General features: G+C 40.2%; 1 protein-coding gene across 3 annotated transcripts in view; it reads right to left on the reverse strand.

Annotated features, from left to right (window-relative positions):
* Positions 1-19,818, reverse strand: part of tll1 (tolloid-like 1) — a 44,797-nt gene extending 24,979 nt beyond the window's left edge. Inside the window, exons 1-6 of one of the 3 annotated variants that reach the window (XM_061056571.1) lie at positions 19,634-19,818; positions 17,656-18,115; positions 2,126-2,248; positions 1,864-1,944; positions 486-659; positions 282-399 (exon numbers count right to left, since the gene is read on the reverse strand). In XM_061056571.1, coding sequence (XP_060912554.1) covers positions 282-399; positions 486-659; positions 1,864-1,944; positions 2,126-2,248; positions 17,656-17,836 — 677 coding nt within the window. In that variant the 5' untranslated portion in view covers positions 17,837-18,115; positions 19,634-19,818. Of the gene's footprint in view, positions 1-281; positions 400-485; positions 660-1,863; positions 1,945-2,125; positions 2,249-17,655; positions 18,290-19,633 lie in introns of those variants that run through there. The other 2 variants (XM_061056575.1, XM_061056572.1) reach the window with 2 other exon arrangements.
* Between the last annotated feature and the right edge of the window lie 3,121 nt (positions 19,819-22,939).

Consider the following 22,939-nt stretch of genomic DNA (forward strand, 5'->3'; position numbering starts at 1 on the left):
ACACTATGACCCCACCGTGCTGCCACTCCACAGAACAATGCACTTCTGCAGAGTATGAACAAAAAAAAAAAAACTGCCCTTACATACAAAAACTTAAGAGTCTGCAGTGTGACTGGAGGGATGGGGAAACGGGAGCAGGACAGGAAGGAAAGTGGAGCCATTGTTGAGTGACCGTATCGTCTCTCGCTGTGACAAGGTCACTACTGCACTCTAGGTACACACACACACACACACACACTCACACACAATCACACAAACGCTTGGAGATTCAACACACTCACCCACAGGGTCTGTAGGTGAACACGATGTAGCTTTCCTCATCCGTCTTCTCAATAAACGTCACACACGTCTGTTTCTCCCAGTGACGCATGGCCTGTTTAAACATGGCCCTCTGACTACCTGAAACACACATTTCACATCCTACCGTTTCACACTCACACATCCGAGTGTTTCATTTTTTAGCAGTGTCTAGCTGACTCGCTTACCAGTGAAGTTTCCTCCTATGACGTAGGGAATGACTCCTCCGGGCCAAATTCTCTCAGCTCTGGATGTGGCCGCTCGGGGAATCCGGCTTTTCACCACGTTCCCCGTCTTGCCACCTTTCCCAGTTTGGCTCTTGGGACCTGGGGATCCTTTGCTTGAGTTCTTTGGGAGATATTCTAACAAAGTGAGGAGAGAGAAACATTCAAATCTAACTTTACTTTTATTATGCTACGTGTGTTCCTACAGAGTAAATACAGGTCTCTCACAGATACAGTATCAGTCCATAAATGGTCTCTGAGATTACTGGATCACGTTGTTTCCTTTTATATGTGACCTTTCAGAGTAAGATGAGAGGGAAATACATCTCAGAGAATATCGCTATGTTCTATAGTACATATTTGATGTGATTAAACAAGTCAGTAATGCACACTGAATGGGCTGACTTATGCCAGAAAAGGAAATTCAAACATTGTTCAGGATCCAATTTTGCCTAAGCAGTGAAGAGGTTGTGATTTCAGTGTGCTAAAGAGGAAATCAGTTTTAAAACGTCAAATTTGAAGCAACGCTTTCAGAATAAAAAACTTGATAATTATCTTGACACATTTCAGCCTGTAGCCTTCATCAGGAGGCCCTAATTAACTTCTGACTACTGAAAGCCCTTTTATACCGCAGGTCAAACCAACCCATTCACACCTATTCGCCCACTGATGGCAGAGGTTTCTATGTAAAGTAACCATCAGAAGTAACTAATCCCATTCACACACATTCATACGCCACGGACGAAGCAGCGGGAGCAACTTTAGGTTAAGTGTCTTGCCCAAGGACACGTCAGACAGTGGCTGCAGGAGCTGGGGATCAAACCCCCAACCTTCAGGTTAAAGCGACAAGCGACTCTACCAACTGAGCCACAGCCTGTCATTTCCCACTCTCTCTCTCTCTCTCTCCCTGTTTTCAAACTCGATACACTGTCCTGTCTCTGCACTAAAAGCATAACTAGTCATAAAAATAAACTTCACTGAATCTTACTTCAGATTGTCTTCTTTCACACTGAACAATTCATTGATTTTGGTCAATCTCTTGACGGTAACAGTGGCAAACAGCAAGCAAACATCTTCTTCATTGCATTTAGAAGCTGTTCATAAGCTGTTTGCGCTGCAGGATTTTAGGAGCCCAGTTAGTATTTAAAGTCTTCACTGAGAAGTTGGTTCTGTTACAGCATGTTTATACATAGAAAACAGTTCCTTTCTTTGAGGTTCATACATCTAGGATGCTTCTGATGCATGTGTGCAAAAAAGGTTTTGCATTACAGATTTGTAACGTATTGGCCAAATCTTTAATATCCACTTTCATTAGAATGTGAAGTGAATATAAGTTCCTTACCAAAGCCAAACCTGCGTATTCTCTCGAGCAGCAGATATAATGATCCTCTCTTCTTTGCAACTTGATGTTCCTCCAGGCCACCTGACAAACACCAAAGCCAAGAATCAAAACACAAACAATGCACAATAAATGCTGATATCCTCATGTGGCCCCTTCCACTTCCTTCCTATCGAAGCTGCTTATGAGAGAGTTTCAGAGGAAACGTGAGCGAAAGCGGTACATGATGATTACTGAGTGAGAGTGAGACATTCAGTCCACTTACCAGATGTGTGGCCCTGCCGGGAGTGTGTGCGCATGTGTGTGTGCTGTGTCAGGTCTATCGTCCTGTCGATCTGAAACATGCGCAGGTCCTCCTCGTCTAAAGCAATGTCTCCCCAGAATACAGCTGCAAGTAAAGAGAAAAACGCTTATCAGTTATACATAACATTATCATCATCATCTTTACTTTAAGCACTGTCATACTTCGGTACAGAGAAATTGTAGTTTCACGCTTTCCCTCGTCCTCCCTGCCTACTCAGACCACTCCAGTGTCTCTTGTCCTCGTCCTCACACCCTCCTTTTCTCCCTCACTTTCACACAATCTGGCTAAAGCTTTCAGCATACACCAAATCCCCCCCCCAAAAAAGAAGAAATTTGTATTTCATTCTGCATGTCTAAACAGACTCTACAATTCAATATTAGAGCATGACCAATATATCAGTCAGCCAATATAATCAGAAAAAATGCCAGTGAAAGGAATACAGGTATCAGAGCACCATTTACAGCACAATTAGCAGAGCATCACGAGGTGGGAAAAAAATCAATTTATCTAAAAATCGATTGATTTGATTTTTTTTTTTAAATCGAAAATAGATTCTGAATCGAATCGTGACCCCGAGAATTGAAATCGAAATGGAATCGAATCGTGAGACACCCAAAGATTCCCAGCCCTAATAACGAGTGAGCACACAGGAGTCCGGCCAGGCGAGTCAGCCCAGTGCCTAACTATGAATAACTCTTATCCTCCATCAAAACGTAAAAAATCATCCATGTACAGTGTGTGCCAATGAAGGCATAAGCTAGTAAGACCATTTTTGTTTTTTGGACCAGAATGCAAACATGTTTATTTCTGCTGGAAAAACTGGCATTTTTGAACGCTGTTATGTACATGTGACTGATGGGTCTTCTGTGCTTCTATCCCGTATACCTCTAAGCACATTTTGGATCCCCTGTTCCCCCCGTTTCTCCCTCCCTCCCTCACTCCCTCTCCTTCTGTATCTACAGTAAATCCACCAGCCCTAAACAATGAACTTCTAAATGATAACCATCACTAAATGATTAGCTGAGTGCAGTTACTGCTCTCCAAGGGGCTTTAAAACACTAATACATTAACAATGGCATGGGAGAAGCTTGTCACTTAGCTAATCAGGATTGCCACTAAAGGAAACAGGGGGTCAGGGTGCCATTGTGTTCAACTCTGGGCTATTGTTGCAGTGAGGAGCAAAAACCACAATGACCACAGATGGGTTACAAATCGCAAAATCAGATCGAGAGTGGGAGAGTGACCTGTTGAATTGTGCTGCATGATATGTTGGTGATAAAACGTTTGATCTAAAGGGTAGAGCTGCTGTTATGAATCTACTATAACCTAAATTGTAAGTATTAAAGTTGTTATGGGGGAATGGTGTTCTATCTATCAATACCAATCAAGACCAAAAAAAAACATCTGCTATGTATATAGTGTAGTACAGTGTTTTGAGAATTTGGGCTGACGATGAAAACGTTAGAGCCAGTTGTTACTTTATGATCGAACTTTTCAAGAACGTGAGTGAAAACTTGTATCAGGTGACACAAAGTTGAGAAAATTCCGTCCAGTGATGTTGTTATCTATATCAGCACTCATGGAAACCTCTCCTATAATCAGATTGCTTGGTCAGAACAAACTGCTGCATAATATTAGATTTTAATGAACTGATGCCTTAACAGAAAAAAACTTAATTAGTAACCAGTTATCCAAAGAGAGCCTTAAAAGCACAACTGTCATATCTGACATCAAATTAAATATTTAATTTGTTTCCTCTTTAAAAAGGTATTGAAATATACTATTTTGGTGTTGTTTTTCAATCACAAGCTTTCACATCAGTTCTTGTAATTTATTTTATAATCTATTAAATGTCCCAATAAATGTTGTGACTCATATCACGGCTGGAGAACTTTTTTTTAAAGTACTTTTAATGGCTTCATTTAAAAGTGAGTCACTGGTTGAACAGTAGTAAAGACAAATCAATTAAGTACAAAAAGGTTTTATTTGGTTCTAAAGAGGTTGAGGTCATTGTGGCTTTTCCAAAAATAGCTGAAAAGTAACGTCGTTATTCTAAGATGTGGTATGAACAGCAGCTGGTACAAATATTTATTTTACCATCAAATTATACGGTGGGTGACGCATTTTTTTTCTAAAACTCCAGTCAATGAAAAACTCTAGCAAACTACCAAGTTGGTGCAGAAAATCCACTTCCATCCTAAAGAAACTCTTACTTGACCAGCGAAAGGTCATTTTCTGTAGTAATTCTCATAGTATACTGCACCTGCATTTGATACAAGATTCCCTTGATTTTGTTTCAATTGTGTGTGTGTGTGTGTGTGTGTGTGTGTGTGTGTGTGTGTGTGTGTGTGTGTGTGTGTGTGTGTGTGTGTGTGTGTGTGTGTGTGTGTGTGTGTGTGTGTTTGCGACATCAAACAACAAACAAAGTGATTTCAGATATTTCAAGACATAAAGACAAGAAGCAGTCACAAGCAGAGACACAAAGCAGGATTACAGTTATAGTAAGTTTATCCCATTGATTGTTGGGGTCTCGGTAATCCATAGAGATTCCATAAATAGCTCAAAGTCAAGCCAGTGGGTGAGAGGGGATAAGGACAGAGATGCAGGGAGATGCAGGAGGAAAAGTATCGATCCCAAAAACCCCAGGATGCCCCAGGAGACCTACATCATGCTGACCAGGGCCTTACTGTTCGCCCTTCAGCAGGGGCACTGCAGCAAACACACACACACACAGCAGCACACGGGCAGATGCGCATACACACACTGGGATAATGCACCAAACACAAACGGAGAGGCAGACATCCCTCACATGCATCCAGCACCTCCCACCGAGCAGACCGACTTGTGTTGTATTGATCAACTTCTCAGGACTAATGTCAGCTCTCTAAAAAGTTTACTCTGCAGCTCAATAACAAATGTCAAACAGACACCCCGCAGTGGCTTTGTGATCCTGTGTGTGCGTTTTCTTTTGTGAGAGCTGAAATTTGAACATTTTTCAGCTCATCTTCATGTAGCAATTTCTACTGATAGATAATCAGTTTCTGAACAACTTAGTACAGGCCTATATTTCTATATGAATGTACCACGGCCCAGCAGCTACAAACAGACCATATGAACCATGACTGTGCACTATGTTGGCCAACACACAGTACAACTCTGCTTAAAGTGACATTCCTTGGAGTGATCTATCAGGCTTCACCATCATGTCTGACTGATATACCGGGATTCAGCGGGTGCAAGAACCCTACTTACCAGCATGCACTGTAAGTCTCTTGTTGTAGAAGGACTTAAGTGCGTTAATTGTCTCTGCCTCCCAGAATAATATTATTTCTTATCTGAAACATTATTCTTTTTTACATTGGATTGATAGGTTGTGCTTTCCAAAGATGGTTGGTGGGTCACTGGCCCTTTAAGAAAAATGTGTGCCTCTCTAGCAAGTTGATCTCAGTTTGTCTGATGGCTGTTGAGCTGCAGGTTGCTTTCTTTTTCCCAAAGTGTCATTGTCAGATAAATTCCCCTTTGATAATCAATTGTAAACGGAGGCTCAGCCTCTTTGAGTCTTTTACCAGAGTCACACCCCCATAATGTGTGCCAGCTCTGCAGTTGGGCTGAATACTGTAGAGGCCCTACACCCCTGTTATACGCACAATGTCAGATGCTAAGGTTTGAGAAGGATTGATAATGGGGCCATTTTACAGAATTTGGCATTCTTTGTTGTACAGAAGGGGTTTCTACAGGACATGTAGCTATTTAAGCCTATTTGGCACTGCCAAAGTTGTAGGCACAGTTTGGGAAAGGCCCTTCTCTGTTTAACCATGACTGGGCTCCTGTGCAAACAGCAAGGATCTTAAAGACTTAGTTAAACAGTTTGGTGAGGAGTTACTTGATTGGCCTGCACTGACTAGCTCAAATTATCCTTTGAAATCTGACTTCACACCTGAAAAAGAGTTGATTTTTTTGTTTCCATTCAAACATTCTGATATTAATGTTGTACTAAGCAGGGACTCAAATGTTCCTTTGACATTTAACACACACTACAGTACAATACAGCAGAGAATTATGCACTGCTGAGTTATGCTCTAATGCTGTAGGCACTGGGGTGAATCTAACACAAACACACACAAACACATACATCTCACTAAGCTCCTCATTAAGCAAATATAAGGTCACACTGCAGGTGGTTTAAGATGGGTGAGTCCGTGCATGTGAATGAACATGTGCATGTATGAACACTTCCTTTTAGTGGTATTATTATAGTGTATGTAGCAGTGACTGCAAACGTGCTGCAATATTAAACAGAGATTATCTCAGTCCTGTTTGAGGATTTTCTCCAAAAGTAATCATTTTGCAAGCTGCTTGATCCAAATTAACCCTTTGTGGGCGATACCAGGTGCTGCAGTATGAACTCACTGTACACTGACAGGGTTGTCAGCATGGATGAACAACAGACTCAAAGATTCCCATTCCGCATATCACAACTTCTGAACTATCTCGTCTCTATTACGTTTTGTAATTGTAAGTCTAGTTCAAACATACTGTTAACCATGTCAAGAGGAACTTCAGAAAGCTTCATAAGCTTCCACTAAACTTAGTACATGGATGATCTTTACAAGCAAAATAGGGAAAAGTTTTCTAATTTAAAAATATTCAAGGTTTTCTTTGCCATGTTTAATAGTGAGTTTAATAGCTTTGAGTTTGAGAAAACTAAAATCAAACGTTATCCCCTCCTTCTGTTTATTACTGAGAAAATGACAAATTCCATAGAAACACATGTTCAAACCAAAAACCTTAATAGCTTATTAGAATAAAGCCGAGGTTTTATAGGTCAAGTAGAATCAGTTATATCTGAACCAGTTCGCTTGCCCACTTCCATCGCTGCAACACCTGTTGGGTTTGTTTTTTACCTGGCAAACAGAGGGGCATCCAAAACCGCTGTGTTCTAACATAGCATGTTTCTTTAATGTCTGATGGCATGGTAAGGTCATTTTATGATTTATGATTATTCTGTCTTCTGACATACCTTACCAGATCCCTTTACATCTTTCTTTGTAGGTTTTGATGCTATGCTTGTGTTGGAATCCATCACTACTTTGACACTGAGCAAACCACAGACTCCAAAGTCTTTTGTGGAGAAAACAAGGCATCACTCTAAGCTGCACTTTAAACAATAGTAGTGAGTGTTTAAAATGGAAAAACAAAATGCACTTGCAATGTGCAGAGATGCTGGAGTCAGTAATGTCATGGGTCAAAAATGTGCTTTTAGGAGGAAAAAATGTAGAAGCTCAGTCCAAGTTTACAAACACCCCCACCCTCCTGCAATGTGCGTAAGTGGGAGAAAGAGAGAGAGAGAGGTGGAGATTATCTCTTCCTCTGTGACAATATGAAATGAATGAATGAATGATCATGAAAAGAGCATAAATGTTTATGCGTGTGTGTGACAGAAGAACGAAATTTAATTGAAACTGAGATAATTTCACATTTTCAATTTTCCAGACAAGCTAAACTGTGAGTGTTTTCTTAAACAGATGTTCAGTGTGCAACTGCAGGGTTGAGGATTATGTGTCTGTGATGTCAGTGAGTTAAAAAACACTTTAAACACACACACAAATCATATGTTTTTGCAGGCTTAAACACAGTTCAAGACACTGACAAAAATCCAATTACACTCTTGACACATCACTGTATGTTCACATCATGTACAGTGTGATTTTTTGTTTACTGAAAAGGATAGTCAAAGTTTCCTCATGTATGAACACAGCTTGAAACAGATGAGGTGAAGAACAGGACAACTGAAATGACAAAGCAAAAAGGCCAGACTGATCACAAAACTAATCCAACAAACCAAGTCACACTGTCGGGGTGCCTTAAGTTCCCATTAAGGGTATCTTTTCATTTTTTAATAATAAAACTGTGTGCGCTGTTGTTTAATCTATATAATCGGAATCAATCAGTCTTAAAAATTGGGTTGGTAACAACGACACTGCACTTGGTTGGCGTTATTTTTACCTTGAGGGCGTACCTTTGCAGTCATCATAGGTAATTAATTCCGATCAATTACATGTGGCGTACTGCAGGGTATGGTTTTAGGTCCAATTTTATTCTCCATTCTCTGTATGCTGCCACTCAATTGAATAGTTTCCCACACTGTTTCTCTTTTTTATTACTATGTAGATGACACACAGATATACCTAAGAAGCCTGTAGCTGCTGTCAGAAATTGTCTCAGATATTAAATGTTGGATGGAACAAAACTGTCTTCAGAGAAATTATTAAAAATCATAAATAACATTGTTTAATTGACAAAAACTCGACCAATTTTAACGAAAGCTGCGTTGGTGCCCTATCTGTCAAATCAACTGGCTTAAATTTAGGAGTGGCATTTCATTGTAGCCTTACCTTTAGATCACATAAATAACGTTTTACATCATCATCATCTTTCTTTCATTCCTACTGTTACGTCCTCATCTTTTCACCAATTACTCACCATTTCCAAAATTACACCAATGCTTTAACAATCAGACCTTGAAAAATCCTCAATGCCTTCTTCTTCTCCAGACTGGATTATTGCAACTCCTTTGTGGCATTTACCTCAAAACAAGCTCTCCTCCGATTAGTTCAGAATGTAGCAGCTAGGCTTACAAGTGGTTTTAGCAACATAACAGCACACTGATACTGGTTTCACCACACTGATTCCATTTCACTTTTAGAATGGATTCCAAGATTATACTCATCACCTTTAAAGCACAATTGGGTCCGGCTCCAAGTTACATAGCAGAATTCTTGACACGGTATGAGCCTGCCATCACCCTGAAATCTTCAGCTGATGCGCCTACTCGTTCCAAAGTCAAAACTTAAATTTAAAGGTGACCATGCCATCAGGGCCCCTTAGCTTTGGAACAACCTGCATAAAGAGATAAAGCTGCAGCATCAGTCACTTCTTTTAAGTTACTTTTTGGTTGGGTTAATTTTTTGGTCTTGAGGTTATGTTGTTCTGATTATTTAGCTGTTTTTTGGTTTCTTTTGTGTTTGGATTCATATACTTTGTTCTTCTGTATGCGTTTGCTCTCATGTCAAAGCATTTTGTAATCCCCTGTTTTCAAAAGAGCTATATGATTAATTATTATTATTATTATTATAACTTTAAAGAGCACACAACTAGAGAGCACTCCAACACATAAACCAAAGAGAATAAAAGGCAAAAACATCTCTCCAGTATGAGGCAAAAATAACTTTATCTTGTGACACACACACAGAGCTAGTGTAGCATCCTAATCAGATTACTGACAGTAACATTTCTTTGCAGCAGGTCATGGGTTTGGCCAGACACTGGGACAGGAAACAATTGGGGCTCAATATAACCATCAGCGTGTCCTGGGTGTGCGCTCGAACAACAATCAAATTAAGGATAACAGAAAGTGGTGTTCATTATTTCATTCAGGTTTGAAGTTTGTGTTCTCATAGCCCTCATTGGAGGACTAATTGATTTCATTTTATTGTAATAACCATGAGGGATTATAGCGAATAATCAAGTTGTTGTGTTTATCATAGAGCTGAAGACTTTTACATTTATAAGCTTGCAGGCCGCTAGTGAGGCATCTCCACTCTCCTTATTACTTCAACAAGAGTTACCAACCTTCACCAGAGCAAACACTGTCTACTTACGCAAAGAAAACCATCCAACTATCATTTGACCCTTTCATAGCTCCAGAGTTTTTTTAAGTTTACTAAAAATTGTTTTTTCTGCTTCCTGTTTTGTGCTGAAGAGATTGTACATAACAGTTTCTGACAAGAGTGTGAAGACAAACACACTCATCACTCTTTAAGCATCCATATTTCACTCAAGAGTTTGTATAGACTTGGAATTGTATTTTCCATGTACAGAAAAACAACGAAAATGTACTAATGATATGTTTAATTTGTGACTCTTTTAAATTGTGCCCAAGTGGAAGAAAACGTCGTCGGGTTGACGATATCTTTCAAGAAAAGTGATTCTCAACCTATAAAAATCTGGTCTTTGTTTTACTGAGGATTCTGTACATGATGAGTTTTCAATTGTAAAAAACCTGTGCACATTTAGAGTTAAAGATGGACCACACACAGACCTCGCACACAACTTTCAAGGACCATTGGATGATGCGGCAGGAAGCCAACAGTTGGAAATTGTTGCCATTTGTATAAGTGCCTGACTCTTCAGGCTTCCAGGTTTCTTAAATTATAGCAAAGGAAATAGTGAGCGGATTAAAAGTAACCTTGCAAGCATTTGGGAACAGTTATGACTTGATCAAATTATAGTCAGCTCTGTAACATACCGGTAATTTTGGTGGTTATTGTAATTTGGGAGCATAAAAACTAGCTTTTGTTCGATTGTCTTGGAAAAAAAGTTCTAATTTAAGGGCAGGTCGGCTGCTCAAGGTTCAGAAAGATGTTTCTCCATGACTCATTTGACTCTAGATACTGTCATGTAAGAGCAAGTTTGGCTAACAACGGAACAGCTAAATCAAGAAGGTATAAACATTAATACAGAGGTTTGAGAGATTGGGACTCCCCACCAGCTAGTCAGAACTTAATGAATCTTTAAGGTGGGGGGTTAAATCTTTAAAAACCGAAAGGAAGTCTAGCTGCACTTGAGTACCCTCATTGCAAAATTGTACAAAAAAATACAATACAAACAATATGAAGCTAGCTAAAATGAGTAGATCTGCGTCATATGCTGTAGAGAGACTGGATCTATGACCACAGCTGGGTTCTAACTATTCAAAGGACAAGTGGGGGAAAAACTGAGTTTGACTGAATGAGAAAGTGGCCTTGTATAAGAATGGTTTTTGTTGCTATAAATACCACCAGGAAAAGCTAGGTGACATAAAAGCAGGCAAACATTTAATAATTGAGCAATGCGTGGCAGGTGGGCGGAGTGATGGTGATGCTGACTCATGGCTTTCTGCAGCTCCGGAACAATGACGTTCCAAAGCAAACAGTGGGCTCGCAGCGTAGCTGCACAGTTTGTGCTGAGGCGGGAATCCTGGAGAAGACTTCGGAAGCTCAGTGGCAGGAGCACTCTGCTCGGGAAAATCCTGTTTAATATAATATGAGTGAGACCGCTCGTCCGCTTACTCACACACACACACATTATGCAGCCACAGTGTCAAACATACACCCATACACACATTGCTCTAGTTTCCTTCCTACTGAAGAATGGGGGAAGGGGTGAACAGTAGCTGCAGCTAACTGTCACGACATGGTGGGCTTTACTCTCCGACTGAAAAACTCAAAAGCACAAAAAAAGTGTATTTTTCTTGATGGTGTCCCTTGGTATGATACGATAAAGTGAGTTGTACTTAAATCTTACAAAGCTGTTTGCCACAGTTAGAAGAATGTGACAAAATCCTGGTCATACAGTTGTACATTGTACAGCTGCATTCATATATATACAAGGGGCATATCATGTACAACATCAAACCTGTATGTCAGTTAACTATATGAGGTCAATTAAACATTTTCAATGATTTTGTACATACCATTTCACATACCGTCCATCTTTTGCTAATTTTTGATCAATATGTTTGATTGGACTTTTCTGTTCCTATTTGGAAACATAAAGTTGTGTTCATTGAAAATGTATAGGGAACTGCAAGCCTACAGCCAACTGACAGATAAGTTTACGCAAACAGACACAGATTCACTCTTGGCCAAATGAATTATAGCAAAGATTGAGGCAAAGTCATTCTTATCCTGGGTAGCAGAAGGTCAGGAGAACTCGAACTGAATAAGAATGCTGTCTGTGGCTGTCCCAGAAACACCAACATGGACTGGAGGATTTATGTTCTTTTTAAAGGTTGCTTTAAAAGAGAACTCACTTAGGACCTTCAAGTCCTCTCTGGTGTCCAATCTGTGTCCATTCCATGACTTCCATTTGGTACTCCTGACAACAATATCAGGACATTCGGGTCTTCATATTTTCAGAATTTTCTTTCACATGCAACTCTTACAAGGAGATGTTCATTGTCGGACAAGCTCTCACAACTCAAAATACTCTGGTTTAGGTAAGGGGGAGGCACTTCGGTAATGCTGACTGTTTCTGGCAAACAATTACTACTACATGTAATAATAATAATAATAAACACTGATTTTATAACATTGCAGGTCCTTTAGAGAAGTGCTACTAGCTAGACCCTTAAAAAAGGTCAGAGAAATTGCAACAGAAGCTCCTGAATTAAACTTTTGTTAATGTTTGAATACAATTAAAGTCCAAATCCATGAGTTACTGGAAACAACTGAATTGCAAACATGTGTTTCCCTCTCTTAAGCCGAAAGTTAAATCATGTATAACATCTGCACTGGACCTCTATCTATTACACAAAGATTTGTTTGATTTTCAGAAAGAGCTTCAGCCAACATGAACCTCCTCATGTATGCAGAAGGGTGGAGATCGTCCCATAAGTGGAAGGGTTTGTTTCAAGCTCCTCATGGAAACTGTGATGCAACTTTTCATATAACTTAAGTGCTAATAAACTCAACAGTAAATCTCTTTAGGAGACAGAAAAGAATGAAAACTGAAAATGATTTGTTTTCTTAAGACTGGTTGAGATTCAAGTGTTCAAAATGTTCAGTACTTTGATACTTTTGGATACTTTAGTGTTTTATGATGCTACAATGAAATCCATTATTTTAATGATTGATAGAATCAAAAGTACCAAGACTTAAAAAAACTACAGTGATAATGTTAACGAATAGCTTCTGCCAATGAGAGAGGGAACACTGTCTCAACTGCACAAAGAGATTTAGTTGCAAAAGTATATCTGCAGTTCAGACACTGCGCATAAGATTGCCTGCAATTTTTGATCATTAAAAACAAGAAATAACCCATTATTGCTTTCTTAGGATTGTATTTTTGTTGCCATGGTATCAAAACAGGTATTGATATAACCACTATTCTCATTTTATTAAAGGTAGTGAAGCAATTTTTTGTCTATGTTAAAACAGATTGTGATGTAATTTAAAAAAAAGGCTCTCTCAGGTTTCTATAACAGCCTGTGGAAAGGTTTCTATGGAAAGGAGGATTCGAGGCATTTTTCCTGGAAAATCGGAAGGATGTCATGTTTATGTGTTCTCCCGAGACTTTACATACATACAAAGCTGATTATATTTGTCTGGAAAGGAGTTTGCTAACTTCAGCGACTAACAACCAAAATACAATATCAACATAAGGTCCAGACAACAACTCAAAGGTTTTGTCCAGAAAAAATGAGTAATTTGGGGAAAAATGAATCAGTGGTCAAAATAGTTTAAAAGTCTTATTTTACTTATCTCATTTCTAAATGATAGCTACAAATAGAAGTGACTCCCATGTTGGCCCACATCACATCAGGGTTTCCGCTGATGCCCACAGTGCTGGCTTGCGCCCACAAATTGCCAGCATGCACACAATCTTAAGACAAAGAACACTGTCTTTAGATGACTTCATGGCCCCCACAGATCAACCACTGCTTTATTTCTGACACGACTTTCTCGAAGTCCACATTGTACCTTTACATTTCTTTGAACTCCTAGTAGAAATTCTCAACCTCATCATTTTCATCCTTCTTTGCAGCATGAACTCTACTACTATCGGAAATCTGGTACTGGAACATCAAGAGTACGCCTACTAAAAAATGTGAATAACATATTGTACTTTACTGTTACTATACACACTCTGTTGATACGCCACTATTGTATTTAAAGACGGGAACAGGCAGTCCATCTTCAGGGTCACTCCTGAAGGAATGACCCACAGCTTCGCACCGACGTCGAGGTTTGATTAGCTTTCACTCAGTTTGTGCGAGCTTTTATGAGAACAGTGATTTGGAAGGAAGCATGAATGACTCTTGAGTGAGCGTAAGAGCTCGTGCACATCAGTGTAAGTGTGAGTGTCCGTGCGTGTGTGTGTGTCATCTCCAGCTGAGTAGCAGGATGCAGACAACCAGGAAGAGATAAGCGCGGGTGAATGGAGGGAGCTCTGTGTGTATGTGTATCGAATGTGTGTGCCTCTGTGCATGTGTGTGTCTGTATGGGGAAATCACTTCACAAAGGCCTGGAAGTGTGTGTTCTCCTGTCTACCAGCGCGGGACTCGGAGGAGATAAGCAGACAGCCAATTATTCCCCGCGTGTTTTCCCAGCAAAAACAGGAGGCGGAATACCAACCACTCAGACCAATGCCACAGGGTCAAGCCCGGAATGAGCCACATTTCCATTTCTTACAAGCTGCACACACACACACACACTCAGAGAGAAAGACATGCAGCCATCAACTCTTTACAAACTGACAACTAAATCTGCCCACGCTAGGTGTGCAACTACTGCACTACTGTCTTCATTATCTCTTCATCATTTGATTCATTCTTCCATTTTTAGATGGATGCAGAATTTGAAACAAGTTCAATTGATGTGTATTCGTCAAGACACTACAGTATAAGCTAGAAAATATTTGCATGCATGTACATGTGACATGTGTGAGAAAATCTGTGTATGTATTTTGATTTTAAAGGTTTTGTGTTTGTTCATGAAGATTTAAAATTTGATGTTTACTTTATTTATTTCTAACCCTCTTGCTGGTGATGGTTTGTAGGTGTGTGTTTTGGAGATATGCAAATTGAAGATAAGTGTTAGAAAGAAACAGCAATTATTTGATTCATATTTATATTTACATACAGTATATATAGCTGTCACTACAGTTATTTTAAGAACTGTTTATTGATCTTTATCTTTATAACATAAATTTATAAGACTACATGTAACACAGTGGCTGATTTGAATAAGTAGAATCAATCAAATTTGCCAGATGTTTTGACTGATTTGATGTCCAATCAACTTTGATGGCAAATCCCTCTGTGCATGTTTTCCCTTCTTGAGCAGCTGTGACATGATTGCCTACATGTACCAGGATGCATTGGGCATGAGCAGCCACAACCTTGGCTGTGCTCTGCAGCATTTTTATGGCCGTTTACTATAAAAGAAATGTTCAAATTAACATCTGAGGCTATTCTGAGGCCAATTACTCCAAAATGCTCAAAAATGCCAGCAAAATGGTGAGGGTTAGAAACAGGCGTTACACATTGAACATGTTGTTTTGGATGCTGGCAGAAATGTCCGTTGGTTTTTTGTAAACTAGGTCTGCTGCCTGGCAGTCAAATTGGAATGAATAAAGCAAGGCGGACATTTGATTTACATTTAATCCGAACACAACTTGCACAATGTGTAAATGTGCTGGTCTTAGTTCAAGTCCAGAGACCTTTGCCGCATTATGCGCCCCTCCACCCAGTTGCTCTCAACTGTCTGATATCTAAATCAAAGCAATGTGTAAAATGAATATTATACTACAAATAAAAGATTTGATAAAACGTGTGCATAAGAATTCACTGAGTAAGAAGAAACAGAAAAATCTCTGAAAACATGAGTATGGTATGTGGATTTGCTTTGAGAGATCTAAGCCCTGCGTATGAATACATCCTTTATGTTCACTGATATTTGCAGCACATAAAAAAACTGTTTTCTCACTCAGTTATTTTAACCTACAAGAGTCGCTCAAACATATGTAGACTGACTGTCTCCCTGTAACCTGCCAGGCTCCCAATCAAAAACACAAACAGACACTCACAGGGTAAGGTCCCAGCATTACTAAAAACCACAGAGTCATGGGACTGCTGTATCAACATAAAATCACCCACACAGAGATCAGTGTAACATGCACATGAATAACACACACACACACACTGACCAGTGTCAGGTTTGTGTATTTGGTATGTGTGGAATGTGTGTCGGTCAGCGTCCCAACGCTCGGCATTCTGGGTGGACCTGTTATCACTGCAACGTGTCATCAGAGACAACATTAAGGCAGCAAAGTGCCATTTAAATAAGACAAGCAGGGACACATACATACATAAAAACACATTTACGCACACATACACAGTCAGCAATTGTTACCAAAACAACGATAGAGAAGAGGCTTTTAAGTCATAGGACACCGCAACATGTTCATTGCAACAAAAACAGGAGAAGAGAGGTTCAGCCTCCACCTGCTCTGCAGAGATGATGCTGATGTAGTGAGAGAGGTTAACAAGCAGCAACAATCCTTACTGCTCATTGAGCTTTGCTACAAGGTCTGCAGGGAGTGATTGTAAAAAGCTTTCTTTTACCAGAGGAAAATCGACAGAAATGAAAGTGAAGGCAAACATATTGTTGGCAACTGCGTGTCTGTGTGTCTAATATCATTTTACATTGTATTATTTCATCACAACAGAGGAGTTCTATTCTATCCTATTGCTGTTCTATTGTTCTGCTGAATGTTGTAGTGGCCAATGACACATGAATTCAAGGCTACAATAAAAAGGATAAGAAAAAGTCACAGGTAACAGTTATACACACAAGTTGTGCCAGAATCCGAGAACGTCAAGGCAGAAAGAAATTGTAGAGCGATATATCTGGAAATCCCAATACTTTATTGTGATTTAGAACTTTTTAAAGCAAAAGTTAGAATATTAAATGGTTGTATTCTCAAACAGGGTTAGGGTTTAAGATACATGTAGGTAAATTAAAATCGTACTGCATTGGTATATTTACTTAAGTATAAAATTAAAACACATTTAAAGTCAACTATAAAGACCATACAGTACAAACGTATCATGTATGTACGGGCCATATCATTTGTTGTAAAACATTAAGAGTGAATCTCCAGACTTTATCTCCAAATAAATGAGTTTATTTGGGTGGAGCACAGACATTACACATACAAGACCTGTATTATGCTGAGAAAAAAGATGCATTTTTGACTTACAGTTAAAATCAGTGACAACAATATGTTGACAGTTATTTTATGAACCAATTATGTACATGTTCCTTCTGTCTTTACACATATGTTTGTTTTATGAGACCAGCCAGGGTTACAGTTGTTCCACAGCAGCCCACAGCCTGTCATTAAATGTACAACCATTGTTTTTTTTTTATCACTGCGTGTGCGTGTGTGTGTGTGTGTGTGTGTGTGTGTGTGTGTGTGTGTGTGTTGGAAAGAGAAAGAGTGTTTTGGTGCACTTGAGTCCAGCTGTTTCTCATCTACGTTGATGGTCGATTTAACATCTGGACGCACGCGCAAACATGCACGTCTAAATATGCCTCAGTATTTCGGCTGCAATCACCAAAACTCTGCACTCATTAGATGCACGCGCTGAATATGTGTGCGTGCATCTCAGGGGTGCACGGGTTTAGTAGGACCGTCACCGGGCAGCACGTGTCATCCACCCGCGGGATCACCACCGGTGCTGACTTATCGGTTGTGATGGGTGGGGGAAACGGGGGCATCTGGATGATTGTGTACACATGCACACACATACACACACAGCCGCTGTCAGCTCTCATAAACGTGCCAACTCAGAGCCAAGTGCGCTCGAGGGTAAAATCACACTTGCAAAAATACTTATTTTCACTTCTATTTTTACGATTTGAAAAAAAACAAAACCGACTCACCAGCTTTGCAAGGGTCTTTGTAGTCAATGGTCTCCGCTTTATCTTCCTCGTAGTAATCATAGTCTGGCTCCTCGTAGTCGAAACAGTTACAAATAGTCACTTTGCCCCAGAAAGTCAAGCCTGCAAGCACCAGCGTGATCCAGCGCATCTTAGCGGCCAGTGCCGAGGGCACTTGGTCCATCTGAGGACTCAAATCAACGGTTAAATGCCTCTCTGCTCGTCTCCCCCGCTGTTAGGAGATGGTCAATCCACTCTCCAAAGAAAGCACCGGTAGCAGGAATTTAACGGCTCATCGTGAAGATCGCTCTCTTCTCTGACAGTCAGGTTTTATACTGTAAAGGCTGCAGTAAGTTACTCTGCCCGGCTCTCCTCCATGGTGAGAGTACACGGAGGTGCCTTTTTTGTCCGTCAGTCAGCAAAGTGTCCTCTGTCCTCCGCTGTGGCTTCGCAGGTGAGGCTGCTGTGGGTAAAGAAACAACCAGAGAAAGAGAGAGAGTACGTGAGGGGGGATCAGGAGTGGATGATCCCTGAGCGTAAAGACGCACAGCGGTGAGTCTGAGTGCTGCTCACATAAGTAACATCGTATTTCAAACCAGCCCTGTTGTCTCCCTCTCTCTCTCTCTCTCTCTCTCTCTCTCTCTCTCTCTCTCCCTCTCTCTCTCTCTCTCTCTCCCCCCTTTCTCTTGTGTCCGATAGCGTTGCGTTACTGTCTCTCTCAACCCGAGTCAATGCACCGCCTACACACACCCATTCAGCCAAATACCTGCACTGTTCTACCCAAGTGGTGCAGAACAAAAACTTCCTTTGCTCTCTTGTTTTTATTCATTTAGCATTTGCTGCAGATTGAACATGAAGTTATTCTCTCAACCACAACAATAAAGCAGGAAAAAAAGACTCTCAACCATAAATTGCATATTTTGGATAAACCTCAGTAAACTCTTCGCTCAACTAAGGCACATAGAGGAAGCGCGCACTGATCTGACAGGTTATTGGACCTCGACTCACATGGATCCGCAACTGGAGAGTGAAACCGGTAGCGGTAAAAGTAACAAGGCGGATACAAATTGGCCTGTGGGTTTTAGTATCCATCAGCCCTTATAACCGGTGCGTAATGGGTGTTATCTAGCTATTTAGAGGCAGGTGCCAAGTAGGTGACAACCGAACCATAAATGCCCAGAGTACAGGGCTTTCAGTTGCCTTTACAATCATGACAAGTATGTCATGGAAAGAGTGAAACGGAAAAAAGATCCAAGGGTAGATTATTTGCAACTCGGAGCAATTAGGCTTAGTAAGGCCTTGTGCGTAAAAGACGAGAAACAAAACAGTAATTACATTCTCTGTGTTTTGGGAATGTTCTGCAATCATGCAGGGTTATTATTTTACCCATGGGTAAATGTTTCAAAAGTTACTTGAAAACTGCACTTCTATACACATTTGCGTATTGTTTCATGTTTCTAATAGTTTTTCGTTATTGTTCTGTCATTTAAATTCGATTAAGATCCTATAATACATGTTTAAATAACGGATTGGGAATTTATGCGTCCATATCAGCCTGCATGTCATTCAGCAATGATGTCTTCTATAATCTGTCATTAACTCTAACCTTGCCCTGCAGTAGGTCGGTCAACAACAGATGAGTGAGTTCATGTGGGTTCCCGGTCTTCCACTGCATCAGTGGTACCCATAACTAAACTGCAGTAACCTTTAATATATTGTTCATGTATTTGAAACCAAAGAATGTTACAAAAATGAGGGAAATATACCGTATAATGTCATTTAGCGTAATTTCCCCAAATTCTCATGAACTGCAAAGTTATCAACAAACATAATCTCTCAGGTGCAACCTTCAGACACACACAGTAGACACGAGCAGTAAAAATAAAACAGCAGTTGTTGACAGACAAGCGTGGCAGCCTGCGAACACCTTGTCAAGGTAAATCCTCCTGAGACGAGTTCAACCTGCGTCTCCAAAGCTTACCCGCTGCGTGTACCTGCCCCGGGGCCCGTCAGTTTGCTGCGGCGTCACGAAGCGACCCATCATGCTCCAAATGCAGGCATCTTTGTCAGGGGTCTCAGGGGGCCTCCGGTATCACTCGGTACCGGCGGTTCCGAACGTGCCAGCCTCCCTCCATTTATTACCGGGAGATTACCGGAGCGCTGTCTCTGCTGCTCCCGACTAATCCTGCCCTCTGGGAGAGGTAGCGGCGCGCTGACGTCACTCTATCAATCCAGCCGCAAGCTGTCCACTATACACGCCTGGGGCATGGAAACAAATCCCCTGGAGACAACACACACACACACACAAACACACAGTGTAGGTGAACACACTCCTGATTGTTTTCCTAAAATAGAAGACCAACTGAACAATTATAAGATGAAGGACCTTTAAAATTCTTATAGAGACAGGAGTTGAATAACTTCCATAAATATAAAAATAAACAAATACACAGAGCAGTCAATCCTCGCTAAAAGCTGAATGCTAACATGCTCACAATGAAAACCAACTATGCTCATGTTTTACAGGTAGCCATAAGTTAACCAACGCTTTGACATGCTGACATTTGCTTGTTAGCGCAAAAGAAAAATAACAGCTAAAGTTAATGGGGGCTGCAAGTATTCGATGGTACTTGGTTATGTATCAAATAACTGGAAACAAAATATTAATAATAAATAATAAAACATTTTAGCTGATGGTGGAACTACATATAAGCTTATTCAGAATGAGAGGGACACATTCATAATCAGAGGGACACAAGAGGTCAAGGAGCAAAACACAAAACACAGTTAAGATTTGGTTCGTCTATTTACGCTCTCTGATGTTCCTGGCTTTGGATAAAAGTGTCTGCTAAAGGAATTTTATTAGGCATTGGGTTAAAAAAAAGGACCTTGAGAGATTGAATAAGTTTAAATCAGGTTTCATTCTATATTTTTGGTTCTGTTGTCCATCACAATGCCTCCAAATAAGTCTAAATAAATACACTTTTATAGTACAATATTGAAGTTTTTTTTTCCTTTTAAATAACTGAGCTGAACTCACTCATCTGCTGAAACATATTACGTGTGCTTCTATGTGTGTGTGTGTGTGTGTGTGTGTGTGTGTGTGTGTGTGTGTGTGTGTTGGTGGTTTTGAATGTTCTTCTTAGCAATTCTAATTAACACTCATGGGGAAGGCATTGAGTGGCGTTTGGGCCTCCCTGACCACTTACAGTACACCTCTGTGTGGTTATCATCGAGCCAAACTATTCAGCAAAATGCATCCTTCTTAAATAGGATCCAGCTATTGAGATTAATGCTGTGTTCAGGAATTTGTGTCCCTATTTAAAGCATTTATTGATCAGCGTGTCTCTGAAACTCTCTGAAAGTCCCTCGCCAGCATTCTTACCCAGCACAGTGACCACCGCCACCACCCCTCCCTGAAACTACACACACACAGAGGCTTGCGCACCGGGAGGAACTCTCAATCTGAGTCCCTTGAGACTCTCCCAAGTGCTGTGGTCTGCAGGTATTGGAGCACTATTATTAGCTTTGTTTTCCTCAAACACACTTTCCAATCAATTCTATGCAGCAGCTGAACTCCACAAGGTTTACACTGTTCTTGTTCAACTTTAAAGTTATATAATGTACCCACTTTACAACCTCACTAAATGACAAAATTAGCATCAAGCATTTGCCTCTTGAGGACCATTTAGGTGCTACTGGGTCAAATATTACCTACGGGAACAACTAAAGTTACCTGAACCTGAACCTGATATTAGTCTCAGGAGATGATGGAGACCTAAACTGGTTGGGCGTGGTTTCACCCAGCATCACCTCGAGGTGTGCTTCCACCACCACACACATCTAAAAGAAATGAAACTCAAAAGCTTTATATTACAATTCAATGCTCACTTATTCTGGGACTCAATAAAGCTGAGGAGAAGTCTGTCCTGCTGGCACCCCACTGTCTCTCAGAGTGGTGACGCCATAAATATGCATGATTCTGAGTCTTAATACAATTGGAAGAACTGTAAAATAAAGGAATCTTAGGTCTTTGAAAAGTGGCACATGCAATGACGATGATTTCTTTTCTACATGGGACAAAATCGTTGACAATGTTTTTGCTCCTTGGACGAATATAACACAAAAGGCACATACATGTAAAACATCACCCTTATCTATTTGGCTGTTTTGTCTCTTTCTTGTTATTTGGTTCCTTTTTGGTTCTTTTATTTCTCTCTGCGGTCTTTTATGTGTCTTTGTGGCCTTTTTATGTCTGTTTTGGTATTTTAGTATCCTTTTAGTGTTTTTGTCTCTAAATAATAATGTTATGTCTTTAGGTCACGTTGTTGTTGTTTTTGTGTCAATTTCTGTAGTAGTTTAGGGTCTCTTACATCATTTTGATTGGCTTCTCAACTAGACTTTTAAGAGTCACTTAAAAAAGAGGCCCCAGCCCAAGGGCACCCTGGGCCCCTGAGCCCGGTCAGCCTATTCAGTAAACTACCCATGAATAACTCAAGGCCCAGTAGCTCCGTCTTGCAAAAAGAAGTGAAACACTGAGATACACTGCAGTTAAGGGAAGAGTTTCATAAACCATCTTTGACATCTTATGCTACGTGTGAGTTCATTGCTTTTCTTGTATATTTTTAATGCAATGTTATAAAGTCAGACAATCCTTAACTTTGCATAATGTAAAGGAACATCTACAATCACAATCAGAAATATTTAATCCCCCGGGGAAATTTGGTCAAGGTTTGAAACTGTCACTGACAAGAGCTTCTAAACAGATTTTGACAAAGATCTAAAGAAGTTATACCACTGACACAAGATGGTAAAAAATGATTATAATCCCAGAGGTTAAAGGTATAGGAGAATAAAAATGTCCCTCATGCCTACTGACTATCAGGGTGTCTTAAGTGTTGTTTGAATCTCCGTTAGAGAGTAAAGTGGTGGCCAAAGACATCCATCATCTCTTGACAGTCTGCTGACAACACAGCAGAGAACAACAGAGGAGGATAATGCTAAGATAATTGTTATGTAAATCTTTAATTGTCCAAGCAGATCTGTGTGTAGCCCCTTATTTATTACACTTGTTTGGTGCCAAAAAAAGAAACTCTTTCAAAAAGTATTAACTTTCATGTAACCTTAATGAAAGTTTGAAGTGGAATATTAAGATGTTTATGACATTTTTCATACAAGGTAGGCTTTGTTCAACACAGGCATACATAGAAAAAACCTTCACACATAAACACATTCTTGGACTCTCTTACTGTGGGGCTGTGAAGTGGTCTCTCATTGTGTAAACAGT

The sequence above is a fragment of the Labrus mixtus genome, chromosome 2, assembly GCF_963584025.1.
Source record: "Labrus mixtus chromosome 2, fLabMix1.1, whole genome shotgun sequence".
NCBI classification, from domain to species: Eukaryota; Metazoa; Chordata; class Actinopteri; order Labriformes; family Labridae; genus Labrus; species Labrus mixtus.